Source organism: Sapajus apella, unplaced genomic scaffold (assembly GCF_009761245.1).
Source record: "Sapajus apella isolate SASKATOON/1434 unplaced genomic scaffold, GSC_monkey_1.0 scaffold26, whole genome shotgun sequence".
Classification (NCBI taxonomy): domain Eukaryota; kingdom Metazoa; phylum Chordata; class Mammalia; order Primates; family Cebidae; genus Sapajus; species Sapajus apella.
This window is the reverse complement of record NW_022436966.1, coordinates 8,289,432-8,311,373: the sequence shown is the minus strand read 5'-3', so window position 1 is coordinate 8,311,373 and position 21,942 is coordinate 8,289,432. Positions and strand designations below refer to the sequence as shown.

General features: G+C 40.5%; 1 protein-coding gene across 1 annotated transcript in view; it reads right to left on the bottom strand.

Annotated features, from left to right (window-relative positions):
* The window catches only part of RAB1A (RAB1A, member RAS oncogene family), a 40,350-nt gene that overhangs the window by 10,194 nt on the left and 8,214 nt on the right, over positions 1 to 21,942 (bottom strand). Inside the window, exons 2-3 of the mRNA XM_032291947.1 lie at positions 6,790 to 6,862; positions 548 to 643 (exon numbers count right to left, since the gene is read on the bottom strand). Of these exons, the coding sequence (XP_032147838.1) occupies positions 548 to 643; positions 6,790 to 6,862 (169 nt within the window). The remainder of the gene's footprint in view (positions 1 to 547; positions 644 to 6,789; positions 6,863 to 21,942) is intronic.

The window sequence follows — 21,942 nt, the reverse complement described above, 5'->3', positions numbered from 1 at the left end:
TGAACATGTCAGAAAAACTATGTTCCTTTCCAACAAAATTCTATGTTTCTACAGAGTTGGTGCACACTATCTAATAAAAATACTTAAAACAGAACTAAATAAATACTTGTCTTCAACTGAGCCACACAGGAAGAATCTCTTCCTAGGTTTCCTTTAATGTTCCACGCACTCAGCACAGTATTAAAAATACAAACAGAAAATGGTCCATAACACTTTCACTGTAGGACAAGGTAATCTTTTTTTTTTTTTCTGAGACAAGGTAATCTTAAACTTAGATTTCCCTACAAGAAAAAGATAAGGACCAAGTTTGACTTAAAACATGAGTTTCTCTCGCTTTATGAACAGAAAATTCAATGAGTCTTAAGTAATCTTGAAAACATTATTTTTAATATAAATAATTATTATTCTACCATTCTATCTTAAGTACATGATTCTTAAGACATTTTACATTCAATTTTGTTAGCATATTAAATACATGTAAAATAATAATACTTTACAAATTTACCAAAATAAATTCAAAAAAAAATTCTAGCCAAAAGCCACTTACTATTTGAAGCTTGATTGTTTTCCCATCTAACTCTATGGTTCTTATTTTGAAATCCACACCAATTGTGCTGATGTAGCTTTCTGTGTATGTATCATCCTGAAGGGGGAAATAATTAACAATTTATTTTCAGTGGAGCAGACGCAAGTCTAACTGAAAAAAAAAAAAAAAGTTGTTCAAGAGTAGATAAAAAGAATCATGTTTACTTTTATATACAGTCCAAGTTTATGAACAAAATTTATAAAGCATAACGTGCTGACAATATCCACTCCATCCACTTTTGGTACTTATTTCATATTCTGATTATAAAGCACTACTTAACCATAGTTTCTTCTTTGCTTAAGATCTCTTCAATAGTCATTTTTTATCTTTCCCAAAAATCCTCTCTTGGCAAATTTTTTTTTTTTGGTTTTTTTTAGATGGCGTCTTGCTCTGTCACCCCGGCTGGAGTGTAATGGCACAATCTCAGCTCACTGCAACTCCACCTCCCAGGTTCAAGCAATTCTCCTGCCTCACCCTCCAGAGTAGTTGGGATTATAAGCGACCACCACCACACCTGGCTAATTTTTGTATTTTTAGTAGAGACAGGGTTTCACCATGTTGGTCAGCCTATCTCAGGTGATCCGCCTGTCTTGGCCTCCCAAAGTGCTGGGATTATAGGCATGGGCAACTGAGTCCATGTTACGAATAATTTTTCTAATCACTAATCAGCAAAACTCTTACAACCCATCCACCCAATTTATTCACCACAAAACAATCATTTTACTCCACTCTTAACGGACTTTTTCTTAGAAGTCAATCTTGCTTCCCTGTTATCATTTTATTTTAGTGCACATTAACATTAAAGTTACCCTTCTGAAGTGGACAATTCAGTGGTTCTTATACATTCACAAGGTTGCTAATAGTATGAATTCCAGGATATTTTCATCACTCCAGAAAGAACCTGCCTTCACTCCCTGGCAACCACTAATCTACTTTCTACCTCTTTAGATTTGCCAATTTTAGACATTTCATATAAATGGAATCACAAGTGGCCCTCTGTGTCTGCCTTCTTTCATTTACCATAATGTTTTCGAGGTTCATCCATGTTATAGCATGTATCAGTATTTCATGACAGAGTCTTGCTCTGTTGCCCAGGCTGGAGTGCAGTGATGTAATCTCAGCTCACTGCAACCTGTGGTCTCCTGGGTTCAAGCAATCCTCATGCCTCAGCCACCCATGTAGTTGGGATTACAGGAATGCATCACCATGCCTGGCTAATTTTTTTTTTTTTCTTTTTTTGAGACGGAGTTTCGCTCTTGTTACCCAGGCTGGAGTGCAATGGCGCGATCTCGGCTCACCGCAACCTCCGCCTCCTGGGTTCAGGCAATTCTCCTGCCCCAGCCTCCTGAGTCGCTGGGATTACAGGCACGTGCCACCATACCCAGCTAATTTTTTGTATTTTTAGTAGAGACGGGGTTTCACCATGTTGACCAGGATGGTCTCGATCTCTTGACCTCATGATCCACCCGCCTGGCTAATTTTTATATGTACAGTAGAGAGGGTTTCACAATGATGGTCAGGCTGGTCTTGAACTTCTTGCCTCAAGTGATCCACCGACTTTGGCCTCTCAAAGTGCTGGGATTACAGGTGTAAGTCATCATGCCTGGCCCATTTTATTGGCTGAATAATATTACATGTATAAATATATCACATTTTTTCCATTCATAAATTGATGGACATCTGATTTGGGTTGTTTCCACTTTTCGGCTATTATGAATAATACTGCTATGAACATTTGTGTACAAGTTTTCCAGTGAATATATGTTTCTCGCCAATTTTTTAACCCAATGCTCAACTTTTAAAATTATAACTGCTTCTCGCAAGTACCTGCCACGAAATTTTATTCAGAATGGAAATAAAACTTACTTTTAAGTGAAAATACTTCTTGTGAAAAGACATATGAATGAACAGACCAGGCCATCATCATGTGAAACACAAAGCACCACCTAAGAAGTAATCTGCCAATGAAGATGGACCTTAATCAAATCAAGTCTAATTAGAACGGCATTGCCAAACAGAACTTTCTGTGACAATGGAAAGGTTCTATAAGCTGTGCTAGCCAATATGGTAGCCATTATCCCTATGCAGCTTGTGAAATAAGAAACTAAATTTTTCATTTTTTCAAATTTCCCCCCTTAAAGGACAAGGTCTGGATGTCGCCCAGGCTAGAGTATAATCATAGCTCACTGACGCCTCGAACTCCTGCGCTCAAGCAATCCTCCCACCTTGGCCTCCCAAAGTGGGAGATTATAGGTGTGAGCCACCAACGTTTTCAATTTTAATTAATTTAAATTTAAATAGCTACATAGAGCTAGTAGCTACTACAAGGATAGAGCAGTTCTAGGTCTTATTTTTAATTACAGAAAGAGGGATAAACAAATAAGCATAAGGAAATCACAAGGAAGCAAAATGACAAATCTAGAATACTGGACAATCTACAGGACACGTGCTCCAGTTTCTGCAAAAAGTCAAATGACATGAAAAATATATAAATAAAAAAGGGAAGGTATAAAACTCTAGATTAAAAGACTAACAACAAAACAACCACATGGAAAATGTATTTTGTACGTTGATAATGGCATTGTAATTTTATAAGAAACTGTTTTTAGAAATATGGGCTGGGCATGGTGGCTCAAGCCTATAATCCCAGCACTTTGGAAGGCCAATGCGACTGGAACACAAGGTCAGGAGTCTGAGATCAGCCTGGCCAGGACAGTGAAACCCTGTCTCTACTAAAAATACAAAAATTAGCCAGGGTGGTGGCAGGCACCTGTAGTATCAGCTACTCGGAGGCCGAGGCAGGAGGCAGAGAATCGCTTGAACCTGGGAGGCAGAGGCTGCAGTGAGCCAAGATCACACCACTGCATTTCCAGCCTGAGTAACAGCACGACTCCATCTCAGGAGGCTGGGGGGAAGAAATACATACTGAAGTATGTATGGGGGAAATAACACGTTTGGGATCTGTATCACAACACTTCAGCAAAGAGAAAGGAAAAAACGGGTTACAGGAAACAAGCGTGGGCATGTCTTAATAATGCTACACCCAATTCATGCATGAGATTTAAACAAAAAAGATGTCTAAAGAGAACTATAACATGACCAGAGAGAGTTTCAAATGGCTACAGGGTAACTATATTGATTTATCCTCACATATTCACATTAATGCACATCTAGAATCACTGGGTAAAAGAACATACACTTTTAAGGCAATGACAAAATGCTCCTCATTGTTATCAAGTATTCATTTTTTAAAAGTTATTTATTTTGTAACTGAGTGCCTAATAAGAATCAGGTACTAAAGAAAGTATGTAGAGGCCGAGTGCAGTGGCCCACATTTGTAACCCCAGCACTTTGGGAGGCCAAGGTGGGCAGATCACTTTAGGTCAGGAGTTCAAGACCAGCCTGGCCAACATGGTGAAACCCCATCTCTACTAAAAATACAGAAATTAGGGGATGTGGTGGTGCACGCCTGTAAACTTAGCTACTCAGGCAGCCAAGATAGAGAATGGCTTGAACCCAGGAGGCGGAGGTGGCAGTGAGCCGAGACTGCACCACTGCACTCCAGCCTGGGTGACAGAGTGACAAAAAAAAAAAAAAGTATATAGAAAACAAAATGAATGCAATAAATATTCATTTAGCACGTCTACCCCCCAGGTACTTCGATAGAAATACTGAATTATTGGCCAGGAGTGGTGGCTCATGCCTGTAATCCCAGCACTTTGGGAGGCTGAGGTGAACAGATCACTTGAGCTCAGGAGTTCGAGACCAGCCTGACCAACATGGTAAAACCCATCTCTACTGAAAATACAAAAAATAGCTAGGTGTGGTGTACGTGCCTGTAATCCCAGCTACTTAGGAGGCTGAGGCATGAGAATCGCTTAAACCCGGGAGGCAGAGGTTGCAGTGAGCTGAGATGGTGCCAATGTACTCCAGCCTGGACAACAGAGCTAGACTCCATTTCCCCCCCACCACCAAAAAAGAAAGAAATGCTGAATTACTGTAAATCCCTAAGCGACCTTTACTCCCATACCTCTGAGCCATTACTATTCCTCCTGCCCAAAAGCCTCAGTTATCTCTTTCTGCATAACCCTACTTACTCCCAGCCCCAGGGTCACGGGACAATTTTTAATTCATCCTTCAATTCTGAGCTCAGGCAATACTGAGTGCCCAAACAATTTCTCCAACTCCCCAGCCAATAGAGATTCTTCCCTCTGTGCTCCCAAAGCTTATTACACATTTCTTTATTACAGTCCTCACCACAATTATCTCTATTAATATTTTGAGGGTATGTGAATCAGCATTTTAAAAATACTTTCCAGGTATTCTACTATGCAGGCAGTACTGGAAAACCTGACTTAAAGCAATGGGTATCCCAGAGAGGGTTTTATCTGAAGCACAAACACCTCAGGCTACAGCTAAATTCTTCCCACCTAATGAGAGTTGCTTAAGAATTATTCTTATTTTTAATATTTTCCAATTTAATAAAAATTACATATCTAATTTTAACTTACAGTCCTTTAATTAAAAATAAAGTTGAGGTTTTTTTTTTTCGCCCACATTTATTGGCGATTTGTGTATTAATTCTCTTGTCAACTGACTGCCCGTGTACTTGCCCATATTTCCATTAGGACAAATATTCTTTTCTTATTGATGTGCAATGTGTTTAATATATTGAGAATACCAATCTTCTCAATATATTTTGTGTGTGTGTGTGTTCCTGTGTGTGTGTGTGTGTGTGTGTGTGTGCGCGCGCGTGTGTGTGCAGGAGGCTGAGGCAGGAGAGTCACTCGAACCAGGGAGGCGAAGGCTGCAGTAAGCCAAGGTTGCTCACTGCACTCCAGCATGGGCGACAGAGCAAGACTCCATCTCAAAAAAAAAAAAAAAAAAAAGAAAAGAAAAAGAAAAAAGGTGTTCCATGGGGGAAAAAAAGCAGTTAGCTCAGCTTACAATTCAAAAAACTACAAATGATTTTCTTTTCTCCAAAACAACCAACACAAAAACCAGTATGCAGTAAAAAGTGCTTTTGCCAGCACTTTGGGAGGCTGACGCAGGTGTACCTATTGAGCTCAGGAGTTCAAGATCAGCCTGGGCAACAAAGTGAGACCTCTGTCTCTAGAAAAAATACATTTCTTCACAAATATCTTTAAAGGAATATTCATGAATCGACATTTTTCAAAAAATAATTTTAACTGTTTTGTCAAGGACATTCTTCAATAAAAATGGTAGGGCTTTTTTTTTTGTCCCTGTGGGTGCACAGAGGTAAAGAATGCCACCACTATGAGTACAATCTGGGGCTTAGCATGGCCTTGATATGTACCAAGCCACCAGCAATTTTACCCACCATTGCTTTTGTACCACCAGAGCCAATGTCAACACTGAAAAAGGCAAACATCTTTTATATTAGTATTATTACCAAGTCAATATTTCCTTACAAATATTAATGTCTTAGTATTATTAGGATATTTTGACCTTATGGACTACCTGAGAGGGTCTTGGTAACCCCCAGGAGTCTTTGGTCCATCCTCTGAGAAACGATGATCTAAAGAGTAAGAAGCGACATATTCTAAATTTAAAGGTAGTTGATAAAGACTATGAAGGACATTGTGGATTCTGTTAAGTCCAAAGTCCTATATTTGTCAGCTTCAGCATTTAGAACTATGACATTGGCCAACAAAGTTTGCCCAAGGCCCTACTTTTTCTTTTATTAATTATTATTTTATTTTTAGAGACAGAGTCTTGCTGACTTGCCCAGGTTGGTCTCAAACTCCTGGACTCAAGTGATCCTTCCACCTCAGCATCCTGAGTAGCTGAGATTGCAGGCATAAGCCACTGCACCACCTGGTTCTGCTTTTTCTTTTTACTCTACTAAAGTTTAACTTGAAGATTTATTTTCGTCAAGTCACATTCAACACTGGCCAACTATCCCCTTTACCTTGCTGCCTACATTAGAACTGCTGTTTGACCAAAAGTATTACTCTGACTTTATAACCACACTACACTGAATTTCTTTTAAGAGCAACAACATTCTTCTATGTAACAGTCCAAGATACCACTAGGGATGTATATTTGGAGGCTTTAAATATATAAATTCTGGAAGAATTAACTTATTCTGAATAAAACTGTTTAACTTTTTTGTCTCCCTAGAAAACACACACAGCATTAACTGTACCATTAATTGTAAAGGTATTTCAACTTCAACTTACTGCAAACCTAAGAAGAAGGCAAGACTTTCCAACCCCAGAGTCGCCAATCAGAAGTAACTTGAATAAATAATCACTGCAAAAAGAAAAAGAAAATTATGTTAATAAAAGGCATACTGCATTACTATAAGTTATACAACAACAAAAATACAGATACAAATAACAACTCACTGTGAAGACTACATCTCCTGAAGCCCATGCATGGCTCAAGAGAAGCCAAAATTGCAAACAGCAGCAGCCCTTTTGATAGAACACTAAACATGACAGAATGATATTAAAAAAAATAGGCCATATCACTTATGATCTTCAACATCAGTGAATTTCCACTTAAAAGGAAAGAAAAGAAAAATCAGTGATATGCACTCTTGGAGCACCCAAGAGATTTAAAACATTCTAAATAAATCCCACTCCTCTACAGTATTACAATACACAAAGGTAATTTTTCATTGTTTTTGCCAATGAAATATTAGTCTCTCCTTCAAATTCTAAGATCAGGCCAGGCACGGTGGCTCATGCCTGTAATCCCGACACTTTGGGAGCCCAAGGCAGGCAGTTCATTTAAGTCAGGAGTTTGAGACCAGCCTGACCAACGTGGTAAAACCCCATCTCTACTAAAAATACAAAAATTAGGCTGGGCGAGGTGGCTCACGCCTATAATCCTAGCACTTTGGGAGGCTGAGGTGGGTGGATCACCTGAGGTCAGGAGTTCAAGACCAGCCTGGCCATCATGGTGAAACCCCATCTTTAAAAAAAAAAAAAAAAAATACAAAAATTAGCCGGGCATGGTGGTGGACGACTGTGTTGCCAGCTACTAGGGAGGCTGAGGCAGGAGAATTCCTTGAATCTGGGAGATGGAGGTTGCAGTGAGCTGAGATCGTGCCACTGTACTCCAGCTCCAGCCTCAACAATAAGAGCAAAACTCTGTCTCCAAAAAAAAATTCCAAGATCAAATAATTATTTCATAGCACTCTTCCAATGAAGGGGATTTTATGATCCTTCTCTAGCATCCAGCTTGAATTCTCCCCTCAAAATGATGATCATTTAACTTCTGAAAGCCCATATTTCATTTTAAACTAGAAACGTGGTAAAATCACCAGCTGTTTATCCAAGTGCAAAACTTTACTAACATTCTACACTTGTATTAAAGCATATTCCAAAACCATTGAAAACCAGGCTCTCTTTATGTATCTCTAACATTGCCAGGCCTAACTCAAAAACTATCCCCAGAGATTCCTTCATGGACCTACAACAACATATTATTCACCCATGGTCTCCAAAGAAATTCCTTATAGATCTTCCCAACTCAGAACACCAGTTCCAAGCATTCTTTTAAGCAATTTCAAAAGGACAAAAACCTTAGAATTTATATATTGTTTTTGTAGAAGATATACATCATTTTGTATTTTTTCAGGAGGCAGAGGTCGCAGTGAACTGAGATCGCACCACTGCACTCCAGCCTGGGCAAAAGAGGAGTCTCAAAAAAAAAAAAAAAAAAAAATTAACACAGCCACGCGTAGTGGGCTTTGGGAGGCTGAGGTGGGTGGATCACCTGAGGTCAGCAGTTCAAGATCAGCCTGCCTACATGGTGAAACCCTATCTCTACTAAAAATACAAAATTTAGCTGGGCATGATGGCGGGCACCTGTAATCCCAGCTACGAGAGGCTGAGGGAGGAGAATCACTTGAACCTGGGAGGCGGAGGTTGCAGTGAGCCGAGATCACGCCACTGCACTCCAAATTGTAAAGAAAAAACAGAAAAAAATTAAAAAAAAAAAAAAAAAAGAATGCTTCCTAAATGCATTACAAATTACATTATGGTTTCAAGAAATTAATATCAATTTTTTAAAATCACCTTTTTCAACTACTACATTCTTTTTAAGTTTTACAAATATAATACTGCTATTTTAAAACATTATGGCCAGGTGGCTCATGCCTGTAATCCCAGCACTTTAGGAGGCTGAGGCGGGCAGATCATGAGGTCAGGAGTTTGAGACCAGCCTGATCAACATGGTGAAACCCCATCTCTACTTAAAAACACAAAATAAGCTGGGCATGGTGGCACATGCCTGTAAGCCCAGTTACTTGGGTGGCTGAGGCACTGGAATCACTTGAACCCAGGAGGTGGAGGTTGCAGTGAGCCAAGACTGCACCATTGCACTCCAGCCTGGGCAACAAGAGGGAAACTCCATCTCAAAAAAAAAAAAAAAAACTATGAGTTTCTAATAATTTACAGTTCAAATTAAAGCCATTATAACTAACATGAAAAAGAAAAAGATTGAGAAACTGTCACAGATTGAAGGTGGCTAACATGGTATAACAACTAAATACAGTATGATATACTGAATTAGATCCTCAAACAGAAAAAGAACATTAGTGAAAACATTAGAGAAACCAGATTAAGTCTATAGGTTAACAACATACCAATGTTTATTTCTTAATTTGGACAAATGTACCACATATGTAAGATGTTACTATTAGGAGAAGCTGAGTGAAGGGTATACAGAACTCTACACTAATTTCACAATTTCAGTAAGTCTAAATTTAGTTCAAAATAAAAAGGGTTTTAGAAAAGGTTTTAAAAGGTTCTTATAAAGTTTAAAAAATTATGAGGAGGTGGGGCATGGCTCATGCTTGTAATCCCAGCATTTTGGGAGGCCGAGGCAGGCAGATCACCTGAGGTCAGGAGTTTGAGACCAGCCTGGCCAACATGGTGAAACCGTGTCTACTAAAAATAAAAAATTTTTATTTTTTATAAAATAAAAATTTTATAAATTTTTCTAATTTATAAATTATAAAATTTATAATTTATAGCTGGGTAGGTAGTGGTGTGCACCTGTAGTCCTAGCTACTCAGGAGGCTGAGGCAGGAGACTCACTTGAACCTGGGAGGTGGAGGTTGCAATAAGCTGAGATCGTATCACTGCACTCCAGTATGGGCAACAGAATGAGACTCCATCTCAAACAAAACAAAACAAAATAAAATATGACAAACAATCGCTTCAAAAAGCTAGCTTATGCCAGGCGCAGTGGCTCATGCCTGTAATCCCAGCACTTTGGGAGGCTGAGGTGAGCAGATCACTGAAGTGGGGAGTTTGAAACCAGCCTGACCAACATGGAGAAACCCTGTCTCTACTAAAAATGGAAAATTAGCTGGGTGTAGTGGCATATGCCTGTAATCCCAGCTACTCGGGAAACTGAGGCAGGAGAATCGCTTGAACCTGGGAGGCGGAAGTTGTGGGGAGGCGGAAGTTGTGGTGAGCCGAAATCGTGCCATTGTACTCCAGACTGGGCAACGAGAGCAAAATTCCGTCTCAAAAAAAAAAAAAAAGCTCATGATATTTTATTTTTTCGAGACAGAGTCTCAAAGATTTTTGTCTCAAACTTTTTTGAGACAGAGTCCAGCCCAGGCTGGAGTGCCATGGCATGATCTCAGATCACTACAACCTCCGCCTCCCAGATTCAAGCAATTCCCCTGCCTCAGCCTCCTAAGTAGCTGGGATTACAGGCATGTGCCACCACACCCGGCTAATTTTTGTATTCAGTAAAGACAGGGTTTCACCATGTTGGCCAGGCTTATCTTGAACTCCTGACCTCAAGTGATCCACCCACCTTGGCCTCCCAAAGTCCTGGGACTACAGGCGTGAGCCACCGAGCCTGGCTGCTCATGGTATTTTTAAACAATATGAGAGACATTTTCTCAAGTTAAATCTAATTGGGCTGGATTTATAAAATAAAGTTGCTTTTGGGGCACAAGTATTTCTATTATCGGTGAATATTCTGTTAAACTGCTTGAATTTTATAATACCATGAGCAGATATTATATTTTAATATAAAGAGTTCACTGTATGAGAAAACTAAAAAACCGTTAAGGTAAAGAATGGCATAATAAGCCTGAACAGAAAGCAGTGGGCTGAGAGACATTAACAGTAGGCTTTAAGAACTGGATGGTGGGCATCAAATACTGCAACAAGAGAAAAATTATTTTTGCCTTCAGTTTTTCCTATAAGTCAACTTTTGGTCTACCTTAGCAATATGGGAGGTTCCAAAAAAAAAAAAATCAAAAGCAAATAACGTACAGTAAGGATGAGTTTTATTCTACTCAATTCGCATGAAGTTAAATGATAGATGACAGGGCCAGGCACAGTGGCTTGTGCCTGTTAATCTCAGCACTTTGGGAGGCTGAGGTTGGAGGAACAGTTGAGTCCAAGAGTTTGAGACCAGCCTAGGGAACATAGTGAGAAGCCCCAACACTTTAAAAAAAAAAAAAAAAAAAAAAAGACTGGGAGCAGTGGCTCACACCTGTTATCCCAGCACTTTGGGAGGCCGAGGTGGGTGGATCATGAGGTCAGGAATTTGAGACCAGCCTGACCAACATGGTGAAACTCCGTCTCTACTAAAAATACAGAAATTAGCCTGGTGTTGTGATGTGCGCCTGTAATCCCAGCTACTCAGGGGGCTGAGGCAGGAGAATCGCTTGCACCCAGGAGGCGGAGGTTACAATGAGCCGAGACTGCGCCACTGCACTCCAGCCAAGGCGACAGGGCAAGACTTTGTCTCAAAAAAAAGAAAAAAAGGAAGGAAAAAATGATCAATGACAAGATATGTGGGTTTTGCTAACATTAGAATCGTCTTTTGCTTAACAGATGAGGAAAAAATGCACTATACATTCAATTACAAATCAGTGAGAGGGCCCACCCCAGAACTCTTGTCTCAACTTTCAGTTTAGAGTTCTATTTCCATTATTTGTTTGCAAGCAAAAAAATGGCATTGGTACATATATGTATATTTAAGATCTGAATATAATCTTGATGCTCACTGATGTACACATCTATGCCATTTTTGTATGCAAACACTAACATTTTCTATACCTTTAAAAAAAAGCCTGGTATAGTGCTGCACACCTGTAGTCCCAGCTACTTAGGAGGCTGAGGCAGGAGAGTAACTTGAGGCCAGGAGTTCGAGGTTGCGGTGAGCTAGGATCAAACCACTGCACTCACTCTAGCCTAGGTGACAGAGTGAGACCCCATCACTAAATAAATAAAATAAAAAATATAAAAATTAAAAATCACTATTGTGAAAGCATGGAACAATATTCTTTAAATAAAAAGTTAGAAAAATAGATTTTAGGTTCAAAATTCTATTTAGGTAAAATGCTTCTCTTGCCTAAGTACGAAGTAGCGGATGAATCAGCTTCTTTCTAAATCTAAAATGCTACTGGGAATTCTAAAACCTCCAAAATAACACTGTTATGTGAAAGGATTACAGAATTTTAAGTACAATCTTTTTTGTTTTTTAAAAAATCTTTTGAGGTGCTGGGCATGGCTAGCTCATCTCAGCACTTTCAGAGGCTGGAGCAGGAAGATCACGTGAGGCCAGGATACCCATCTGGGTAATACGGCAAGACTCTGTCTCTAAAAAAATTTTAAAAATTGGCCGGGCATAGTGGCTCACGACTGCAATCCAAGCACTTTGGACGCCAAGGCGGGCGGATCACCTGAGGTTGGGAGTTCAAGACCAGCCTGACCAACATGGTGAAACCCCATCTTTTTTTTTAATATAAAAATAAAAATTAAAAAATTAAAAAGTTTTTGCACACACATAAGATTTGAAAGAAAATTAGTATTTCTAAATTGTAGGATTATAATTGATCGATAGCTTCTTCTTTATACCTTTTTAACAGCCTGCAGTAAGTTTGTATAACTTTTATAACCAGGAAAAAAATGATATTTGAAAGGAGGAGAAAAGGGTTTTATTCAATGAGTTAACACCTTTGCAAACGTGTTCGGCCTATCTGTCAGTACAGCACACCTATCATAACACAAATTACTTCTATGTAGGTAGAGTAGGTCAAGGTTAACAGACAGCAATGGGATGCTCCCATACAGCCACAAGTATATAAAGTTAACTTTTTGGGTTAAATGAGAATATATTTTTTTCTTCTTTCATGAAATAACATCTAGATTTCCAAACAAGGTTCACATATCAATGAATACTAAAGCTGATTGACATTAATCCAACTTTCAACATTCCACCCTTTGGAAACATATGCCAAGGAAGAAAAAAAGTCTAACAGCAGAGAACTATAGTGTGTAATTGTATTTGTACAATTAGAAATACAAATACAAATTTATACAAACAGAAACGTAAGTTTTATAGTATCAGCTCTAAGTACCTAAGAAAAGGCCTATTTTACAAAGTTCCATGGAAGCTAAATTCACTCTCTTTCATCTAGAATGGATTCATTTTCAGACAGGAATTCCTATGATTTGAATGTATCCTCCAAAGTTCATGTGTTGGACACTTAATCCCAATGCAACGGTGTACGAATGCAGAGCCCAATGAGTGGTGATTAGGTCATACGGGCAATGGATTAATGGGTTCTCTCAAAAGTGGGTTAGCTATCTCCACAGTCACTTTGTTACAAAAGTGAGTTCAAGTCCCTTCTTGCTATCTGTCTTGACATACTCACTTGTCTTTCCACCTTCCACCATATCAAAATACGGCACAAAGGCCAAAACCATGCTCTTGAACTTCCCAACTTCCAGAATCATAAACCAAATAAACTTCTACTCTTTATAAATTATCCAGTCTGTGCTATTCTGTTATAGCAGCAGAAAACAGACTAAGACAGTAATGTTATCTTCTTCTAAATATCTTAGTTGAAAATAGCAAAAAACTAAGCTCACATATCAAATTTAAAACAAAATCCTCGGCCGAGCGTGGGAGCTCACACCTGCAATCCCAGCACTTTGGGAGGCCAAGGCAGGCAGATCACCTGAGGTCAGGAGTTTGAAATCAGCCTGGCCACCATGGTGAAACTCTATCTCTACTAAAAATACAAAAAAAAATTAGCCAGGCATGGTGGCAGGTGCCTGTAATCTCAGCTAATCTGGAGGATGAGGCAGGAAATAGCTTGAACCCAGGAGGCAAAGGTTGCAGTGAGCTGAGATTGCACCACTGCACTCCAGTCTGGGCGATAGAGTGAGACTGTCTCAAAAAAAAAAAAAAAAAAATCCTGATACTCTGGCCAAATAAAGTTTAGGGAAAAATTATCAAGACTAAGACTATTAAACTACATACTATTTTAATAAAATTGGGGTACAAAACAATTAATAAAAAACTTCAACTGCAATGATCATTTTTGACATAATCTTCTTCACTCACTTTAAGTACACTCCACAGAATATAATTCAAAACTGGCCTTTGCTGGAGACAAGAGGTAAGAACTTTTAGTTAGTTCATATGCATCTATACTGTGAATTTTACAGTGAGCACATATTACTTTTATAATTTTTTTAAAAATTAAACCTTCAGCTGTGGACTAAGAAGCCTGTCAGTCAAATAAATAGTCAAAATGACTAACTGCCAGGAATCTGAGAGGGCAACGGTCTTTTCCAAATTTAAAGAAATACTCCACCAATTAAAAAACAAATATTATTTCCATTCAGATCAAGCACCTTAAAGAAATTGTTCCCATAAGCAACCACTAAAATTACATGTTTTCCTTTGATATTTAGAGGCAATAGATTGGGCAGGGCATGCTGGCTCACACCTATAATCCCAGCACTTTGGGCGGTGGAGGTGGGTAGATCACAAGGTCAGGAGTTCAAGACCAGCCTGGCCAAGACGGTGAAACCCCGTCTCTACTAAAAATACAAAAAAATTACCTGGGCATAGTGGCGGGCGCCTGTAATCTCAGATGCTCCAGAGGCTGAAGCAAGACAATCACTTGCACTCGGGAGGCAGAGGTTGCAGTGAGCCGAGATGGGGCCACTGCACTTCAGCCTGAGCGACAGTGTGACATTCCGTCTCAAAAAAAAAAAAAAAAATTACCTACGCGGGCACCTGTAATCCCAGATACTCGGGAGGCTGACGCAAAGAACTGCTTGAACCTGGGAGACAGAGGGTTGCAGTGAGTCAAGATCACCCCACTGCTTCAGCCTGGGCGATAGACTCCATCTCCAAATTAAAAAAAAAAAAAAAAAAAAGACAATAGATTAATTTTCCAGGTTCCAATTTAGTTTTGTTTAGAATGGTGTCCTAAAAATTCAAAGCTGGCCAGGTGCAGTGGCTCACTCCTGTAATCCCAACACTTTGGGAGGCTGAGGTACATGGATCACTTGAGGCCAGGAGTTCGAGACCAGCCTGGCCGACGTGGCAAAACCCCATCTCTACTAAAAATACAAAAAACAGCCAGATGCGGTGGCAGGCACCTGTAGTCCCAGCTACTAAGGAGGCTATGGCAGGGAGAACTGCTTGAACCTGGGAGGTGGAGGTTGCAGTGACCTGAGATTATGCCACTGCACGCCAGCCTGCGCAACAGGGCAAGATAATGTCTCAAAAAAAGAAAGAAAAGGAGAAAAAAAAAGAAGGAAGGTTCAATTAACACCCACTACCACCCAATTAGGCTACTTATCAGGATTATAAATCATGTTTCTAAAACATCTAGCATATATTGTCTGGTACATACAGAAGCATAATAAGTGGCCATTGTTATTTTTCCTTCCTCCTACCAAAAACATGAGGTAACAATACAAATTTCCAATGTATAGACAAAAACTTTGAAGCTATTTATCCAAAGTTTCTGTTCAATTGGTGACAATCCTGTACAAGAGTTGACATATATAATCTAAAGTGAAAGTTTAAAAATTGCCAACTAATAGTTATAAGTACTACGATTATACAAGTCACAATTCCCAAAGCCTAGAATGCATAAAACAGTAACACATTCTGCAGCAAGTGTGCCCTCTACAGCAAAAGGCAGCTCTCTCTCTGCTTCATTTGCTTTTCATAGAAACATATCCATGACTTCTAAGGCTCCAAGTTTAAATATATGATAACAAAACAAAAAAAACCCAGAATGGATACAATTAGTTTCAACTCAAGATGTAAAGGTAAAGTCCATTTATAAATAATAACACACCTCACAAACCCTTCTTAACCGCCCCCCAGACCCGCCCACCACCACCACCACCACCACCACCACCGCCACTGGCACCACCAGCACCACCAAGATAAGGTCTTGCTCTGTCACCCAGGCTGAAGTATAATGATACAATCACAGCTCACGGCAGCCTCCAACTCCCAGACTCAAACAAACCTCAGGGCCGGGTATGGTGGCTCACGCCTGTAATCCAAGCACTTTGGAGGCCAAGGTGGGCAGATCACCTGAGGTCGGGAATTCAAGACCAGCCTGACCAACGTGGTGAAACCCTGTCTTTTTAAAAAAAAAATTAAAAAAAGAAACCTCTTGCCTCAGCATTTCAAGTGGCTGGGAGCACAAGTACACCAATCACACCTGGCTATTTTTTATTTTTAGTTTTTGTAGAGACAAGGTCTTCATATGCTGCCCAGGTCTCAAACTCCTGGCCTCAAGCAATCCTCCCACCTCAGACTCTCGATTGACTGGAACTATGGGTACACAACACCATGCCTAGCTTATTTTAAATTTTTTTTTTGTAGAGAGGGGATCCGTCAGGCCTCTAATCATGAATTCTTAAAGTAACTGACCACCAAATGTTAGTGTCTAATTACTTGACTAAATTTTTTCTTTTCTTTTTCGAGATAGGATCTTACTCTGTCACCTAGGCTGGAGTGCACTGGCCCATCAGCCTCCGAAAGTGCTGGGATTACAGGGGTAAGCCACCACAACCAGCCTAAAATGTTAAATTCTTAGAAACAGCCTATTTGTACTGTGATATCCAAGCCTTTGAGTTAAAATTCCAGCTCAGCTGCTTACTTTGAATGCCCTGGGCAAGCCATTTAACTCTTCTTTGCCTCTGTCTCCTTGTTTGTAAAACGAGGACATTTTCTTCACAGGATTACTGTGTCGTTAAAGGAAATAGTGTACACACATAAACCTTCTGGCCTGTGGGAACTCAGTGCTGATTGCTGACCCCACTCAGACAAGCATCAAGGGTTCTGGAGTCCTTCTGGGAGCTCTGTTCCTCTCCAGTTGAATCTACATAACTAATACTTTCTGTTAACAGAAATCATAGGCACCTTTCCCAAATCTTTTGTGCTATTTTGCCATTCTATTCCTTAAACATATCACAATATTTAAGTTGTATTAACTGTTATGTTGATTATGCTTGTTTAAACATGAGCCATTTTCTTAACTAATTTGTAAGCCCCTGAAACAAAGTCCATGTTTTGTAATGGAAAATAAACAACAAAAATTTTAAAAAACAGAAAAAAAAAACTCTTTAGTATACTTTGATCATAGATAAAGGGCTATTTTCTTTTCTTTTTTTTTTTTTTTTTTTTTTTTGATACGGAGGCTTACTCTGTCACCCAGGCTGGAGTGCAGTCACACAATCTCAGCTCACTGGAACCTCCACATTCTGGGTTCAAACAATTCTGCCTTGGCCTCCTGAGTAACTGGGATTACAGGCATTCGCCACCACGCCCAGCTAATTTTGTATTTTTAGTAGAGATGGGGTTTTGGCATGTTGGCCAGGCTGCTCTCAAACTCCTGACCTCAGGTCATCCACCTGCCTCAGCCTCCCGAAGTACTGGGATTACAGGTGTGAGCCACCACACCTGGCCAAAAGGGCTATTTTCTTTACCAAGCTTTCTTCCAAGGGAAAATTCTCCGTGTGTATGTGTACATGTGTGTGTATGTACACACACACACAACCACAAGAAGATTTGGGTTTGTTTCTTAATAAAAAGTTTTTAAGGTAAAAAAAGGCCAGGTACAGTGGCTCATGCCTGTAATCCCAGCAGGTTGGGAGGTTGAGGAGGGAGGATCGCTTGAGCTCAGGAGTTCAAAACCCACCTGAGCAACATGCAAAACCCAGTCTCTATAAAAAAAAAAAAAAAAAAAAAAACGAAGAAAAAAAATTACGAAAACTACCAGGCATGAGTGTGCGCCTGTAGCCCTGATTACTCCAGAAGCTGAGGTGGGAGGATCACCAAAGCCCAGGAGGTCAAGGCTGCAGTGAGCCATGATCGCACCACTGCACTCCAGCCTAGGTGACAGGGTGAGACTCCGTCTCAAAAACAGAAGTCCCCTGGGTGCAGTGGCTCACGCCTGTAATCCCACCACTTTGGGAGGCTGAGGCGGGCAGATCACGAGATCAGGAGTTTGAGACTGGCCTGACCAACATGGTGATACCCTGTCTCTACTAAAAATATAAAAATTAGCCAGGCATGGTGGCCTGTGCCTATAATCCCAGCTACTCGGGAGGCTGTGGCAGGAGAATCACTTGAACCTGGGAGGCGGAGGTTACAGTGAGCCAAGATCAAGCTACTGCACTCCAGCCTGGGCAACAGAGCAAGACTCGATCTCAAAATAAATTAATTAAGTTAAATAAAAAAATAAAAAGTTCTTGAGGCCTGGCGTGGTGGCTCACGCCTGTAATCCCAGCACTCTGAGAGGCCAAGGCAGGCAGATCACCTGAGGTCAGGAGTTCAAGACCAGCCTGATCAACACGGCAAAACCGTGTCCCTGCCTCTTCTAAAAATACACAAAAGTAGCCAGGCGTGGTGGTGGGCGCCTGCAATCCCAGCTACTCAGGAAGCTGAGGCAGAAGAATCACTTGAACTTGGGAGGCAGAGGTTGCAATGAGCAGCGATCGCTCCACTGCACTCCAGCCTGAGTGACAGAACTGGACTCTCTCAAAAACAAAAACAAACCTATCAGAATGAATCAAATCATATATACGCTAGCACCCAGAACCTGACCAGATACAAAGTATAATTCACTGCTTAAATTAAATTAGAACACTTTTGTTAGTAGAGAAGAAGCTCAGCCTGGCACAGTGGCTCACGACTATAATCCCAGCACTCCAGGAAGCTAAGGCAAGAGGACTGCTTGAGCCAAGGAGTCAGAAACAAGCCTGGGTAACATGGGGAGATCCTGTGTCTACAAAAGAAAAAAAAAATTAATACAAATAGGCTGTTCCAAAGGTAGTGAGTTATCTCAACTGATTGTTCAGTCAGTTACAGGTTGAACTCCTTGTTCTACTCTTTCCCCCCTTCTCACTAGTGCACTTGACTAGTCTAAAAAATAAAAATAAAGAGAGTAGGTTAGCTCAGCTCAAAAGAGCCTGGTGAAATGCCTAATTTGGAGTTCAGATTTCACTAACTTTAGTTACTAACTTTAGTAAGTAACGAATCCAACTGCTCTTCATCAGGATAGATGTAAACCATCAATCTACACAAAAGCACTACATAATTATCCACATATTTTACCAAATTGTTTCAAATAGGCTTTTACAAATTTAGCAGCAGCTGGGAGCAGTGGCTCACACCTGTAACCCTAGCACTTTGGGAAGCCCGGGCGAATCACCTGAGGTCAGGAGTTCAAGACCAGCCTGGCCAACAAGGTGAAACCCGTCTCTACCAAAAATACAAAAATTAGCCAGTGTGGTGACACATGCCTGTAATCCCAGCTACTTGAGAGGCTCAGGCCGGAGAATCGCTTCAACTGGAGAGGCAGACGTTGCAGTGAGCTGAGATTGTGCCACTGCTCTTCAGCCTGGGCGACAGAATGGGACTCCATCTCAAAAAAAAGGGGGGTGGGGGCCGTTTAAATGTAACTGTCCTAGTTACTAGAAAATGTCTATAAGCAGAGGAAAAAGGACAAAGAATAATTCCACTTAAGTACTATTGTTATACAAAGGAAATATATTCAGAGACATTAAATCCATCACTGTTCTCGGAAAACATGAATTACATAATTCACTGAGTTTCACTGCTGAAGATCACTAGTTTGAGGTGCAGGACTGTATAAAATGTCCTATGTAAAGACGATAGATGGTGCTGAAAAGCTAAGGACAAATAAAAAAAAAAAAGACTATAGATGGCTGAATGTGGTGGTTCACACCTGTAATCCCAACACTTTGAGAGGCTCAGGTGGGAAGATCACTTGCGCCCAGGAGTTCGAGACCAGCATAGGCATCGTTGCAACCGCTCATCTCATAAAAAAAAAATTTTTTTAAAAAGGCTGAGCACGATGGCTCACACCTGTAATCCCAGCACTTTGGCAGGCCAAGGCAGGTGGATTGCTAGAGGTCAGGAGTTTGAGACCAGCCTGGCCAACATGGCAAAACCCCGTCTCTACTAAAAACAAAAATTAGCCGGGCATGGTGGCAAGCACCTATAATCCCAGCTACCTGGAAGACTGAGGCAGGAGAACTGCTTGAACCCGAGAGGCAGAGATTGCAGTGAGCCAAGATTACACCTCTGCACTCCAGTCTGGGCGATAACAGCGAAACTCTGTCTCAGAAAAAAAAAAAAAAAAAAAAAAAGCCAGATATGGTCCCAGCTACTCAGGAGGCTGAGGCAGGAGGATCACTAGAGCCCAGGAGGTCGAGACTACAATGAGCCATGACTGTGCCACTGCACTCCAGCTCAGGTGACAGAGCTAGACCCTGTCTCAAAAAAGACCACAGCCACGTGCTGACACCAAGAGTGAACACTAGTTAAATAGTACTTAGTATTATTAAAAAGTGATGTTTCCGAAGAATGGTACCTCTTGTGAATAAAGGCATGCATATGTGACACTACTTGTCCTAATCAGGAAATCTATAAGCACAGAACACAGTAAACTTAACTGGAACTTATCACAACCTTGGATTTAATAAAGCAGTGAAGGGTTTTCTGGCCAACTGAGCCAACCTGTCACAGAAGTACCATGGAAAACTATTTCCTACTTTTTCTGTACCCTATTTCTCACATGTTTCAGTCAGCCAACAAACTAACACTTAGTTTTCTGGCTCCTCAGAACCATTTTTCCCCCTGAATCTCATTCTACCATTACCTATGTATAACCTGCAACACTCCCAGGGTGGTTCCAAAGGCCAAGACCTAAATTTTCTTCCCTAAATTATGTTCCAGATATCAAAGCAGTAATCTCAGCCCCACCTTCTTTAGGAAAACAAAGTTATAGTCTAATTGCTCCCCTCTCCCTCTAAATGGGAGAAGAGGGGGAGTCTGGGGATCTTGCCTAATTCTCAAAGGAAAACTCCAAAATACAGTTCCAACAAAGTGGTAAAAAGCTGATAAGCAGCCAAATGTAGTGGCTCACGCCTGTAAGCCTAACACTTTGGGAGACCAAGGCAGGTGGATCACCTGAGGTCAGGAGTTGGAGGCCAGCCTGGCCAACGTGGTGAAACCCCATCTCTACTACTACAAAAATTAGCCAGCCGTGGTGGTGGGTGTCTGTAGTTCCGAGATTGAGCCACTGCACTCTAGCCTGGGTGACAGCGAGACTCCATCTCAAAAAAAAAAAAAAAAAAATTGATAAGCTACACATTTAAAATATCTTATGCACTGGCACACTACACCCATTTTCTGTTTTTCTTCATCATAAAATACTCAGCCAAGCATAGGGCTCCATGCCTATAATCCCAGCACTTTGGGAAGCTGAGGCAGTCAGATCCCTTGAGACCAGGAATTCGAGACCAGCCTGGGGCAACATACTGAAATCCTGTTCTTAGGAAGAAAACCAAAAAAAAATTAGCCAGGTGTGGTGGCGTGCACCTGTAGTCTCAACTACTCAGGAGGCTGAGGTGGGAGGATCACTGGAACCCAGCTAGGAGTTGGAGGCTGTAGTATGCTCTGATTACATCACTGCATTACAGCCTGGGTGACAAAGTAAGACCCTGTATCTCAAAAAACAGACAAAGGTGATTGGCAAATGTTCTGAATCTCAAAACCTTAAACAGCATTTTACTTTTCCCTAAACATGTTCATATATTAAGAAAGTATATACCTTTCATATATACACACAAAAAAGCTATTCTTTACTATCCAAAATAAAACTTACCTATTACAACTACAAATAGTGAAACCATGACAGGTATAGCCAAAACTACCCAGGAAAGAAAAAACATACACATATACAACACACAACTAACAGGTTGCTATGGAATGTGAATATAGAAGGATGTTATTACCATATAGGTAAATTATTAAGACTGCTTCCATAATTAAAAAGACCAAGATATCTGAGAAATAAAATTACTCAGAAAGCAAAATTCTCTTTAAAAGCCAAGTACAGGCCAGAGCAGTGGTTCACACCTGTAATCCCAGCACTTTGGGAGGTCAAGCCAGGCGGATCACTTGAGGTCAGGAGTTGGAGACCAGCCTATCCAACATGATGAAACCCCATCTCTACTAAAAATACAAAAATTAGCCGGGCATGGTGG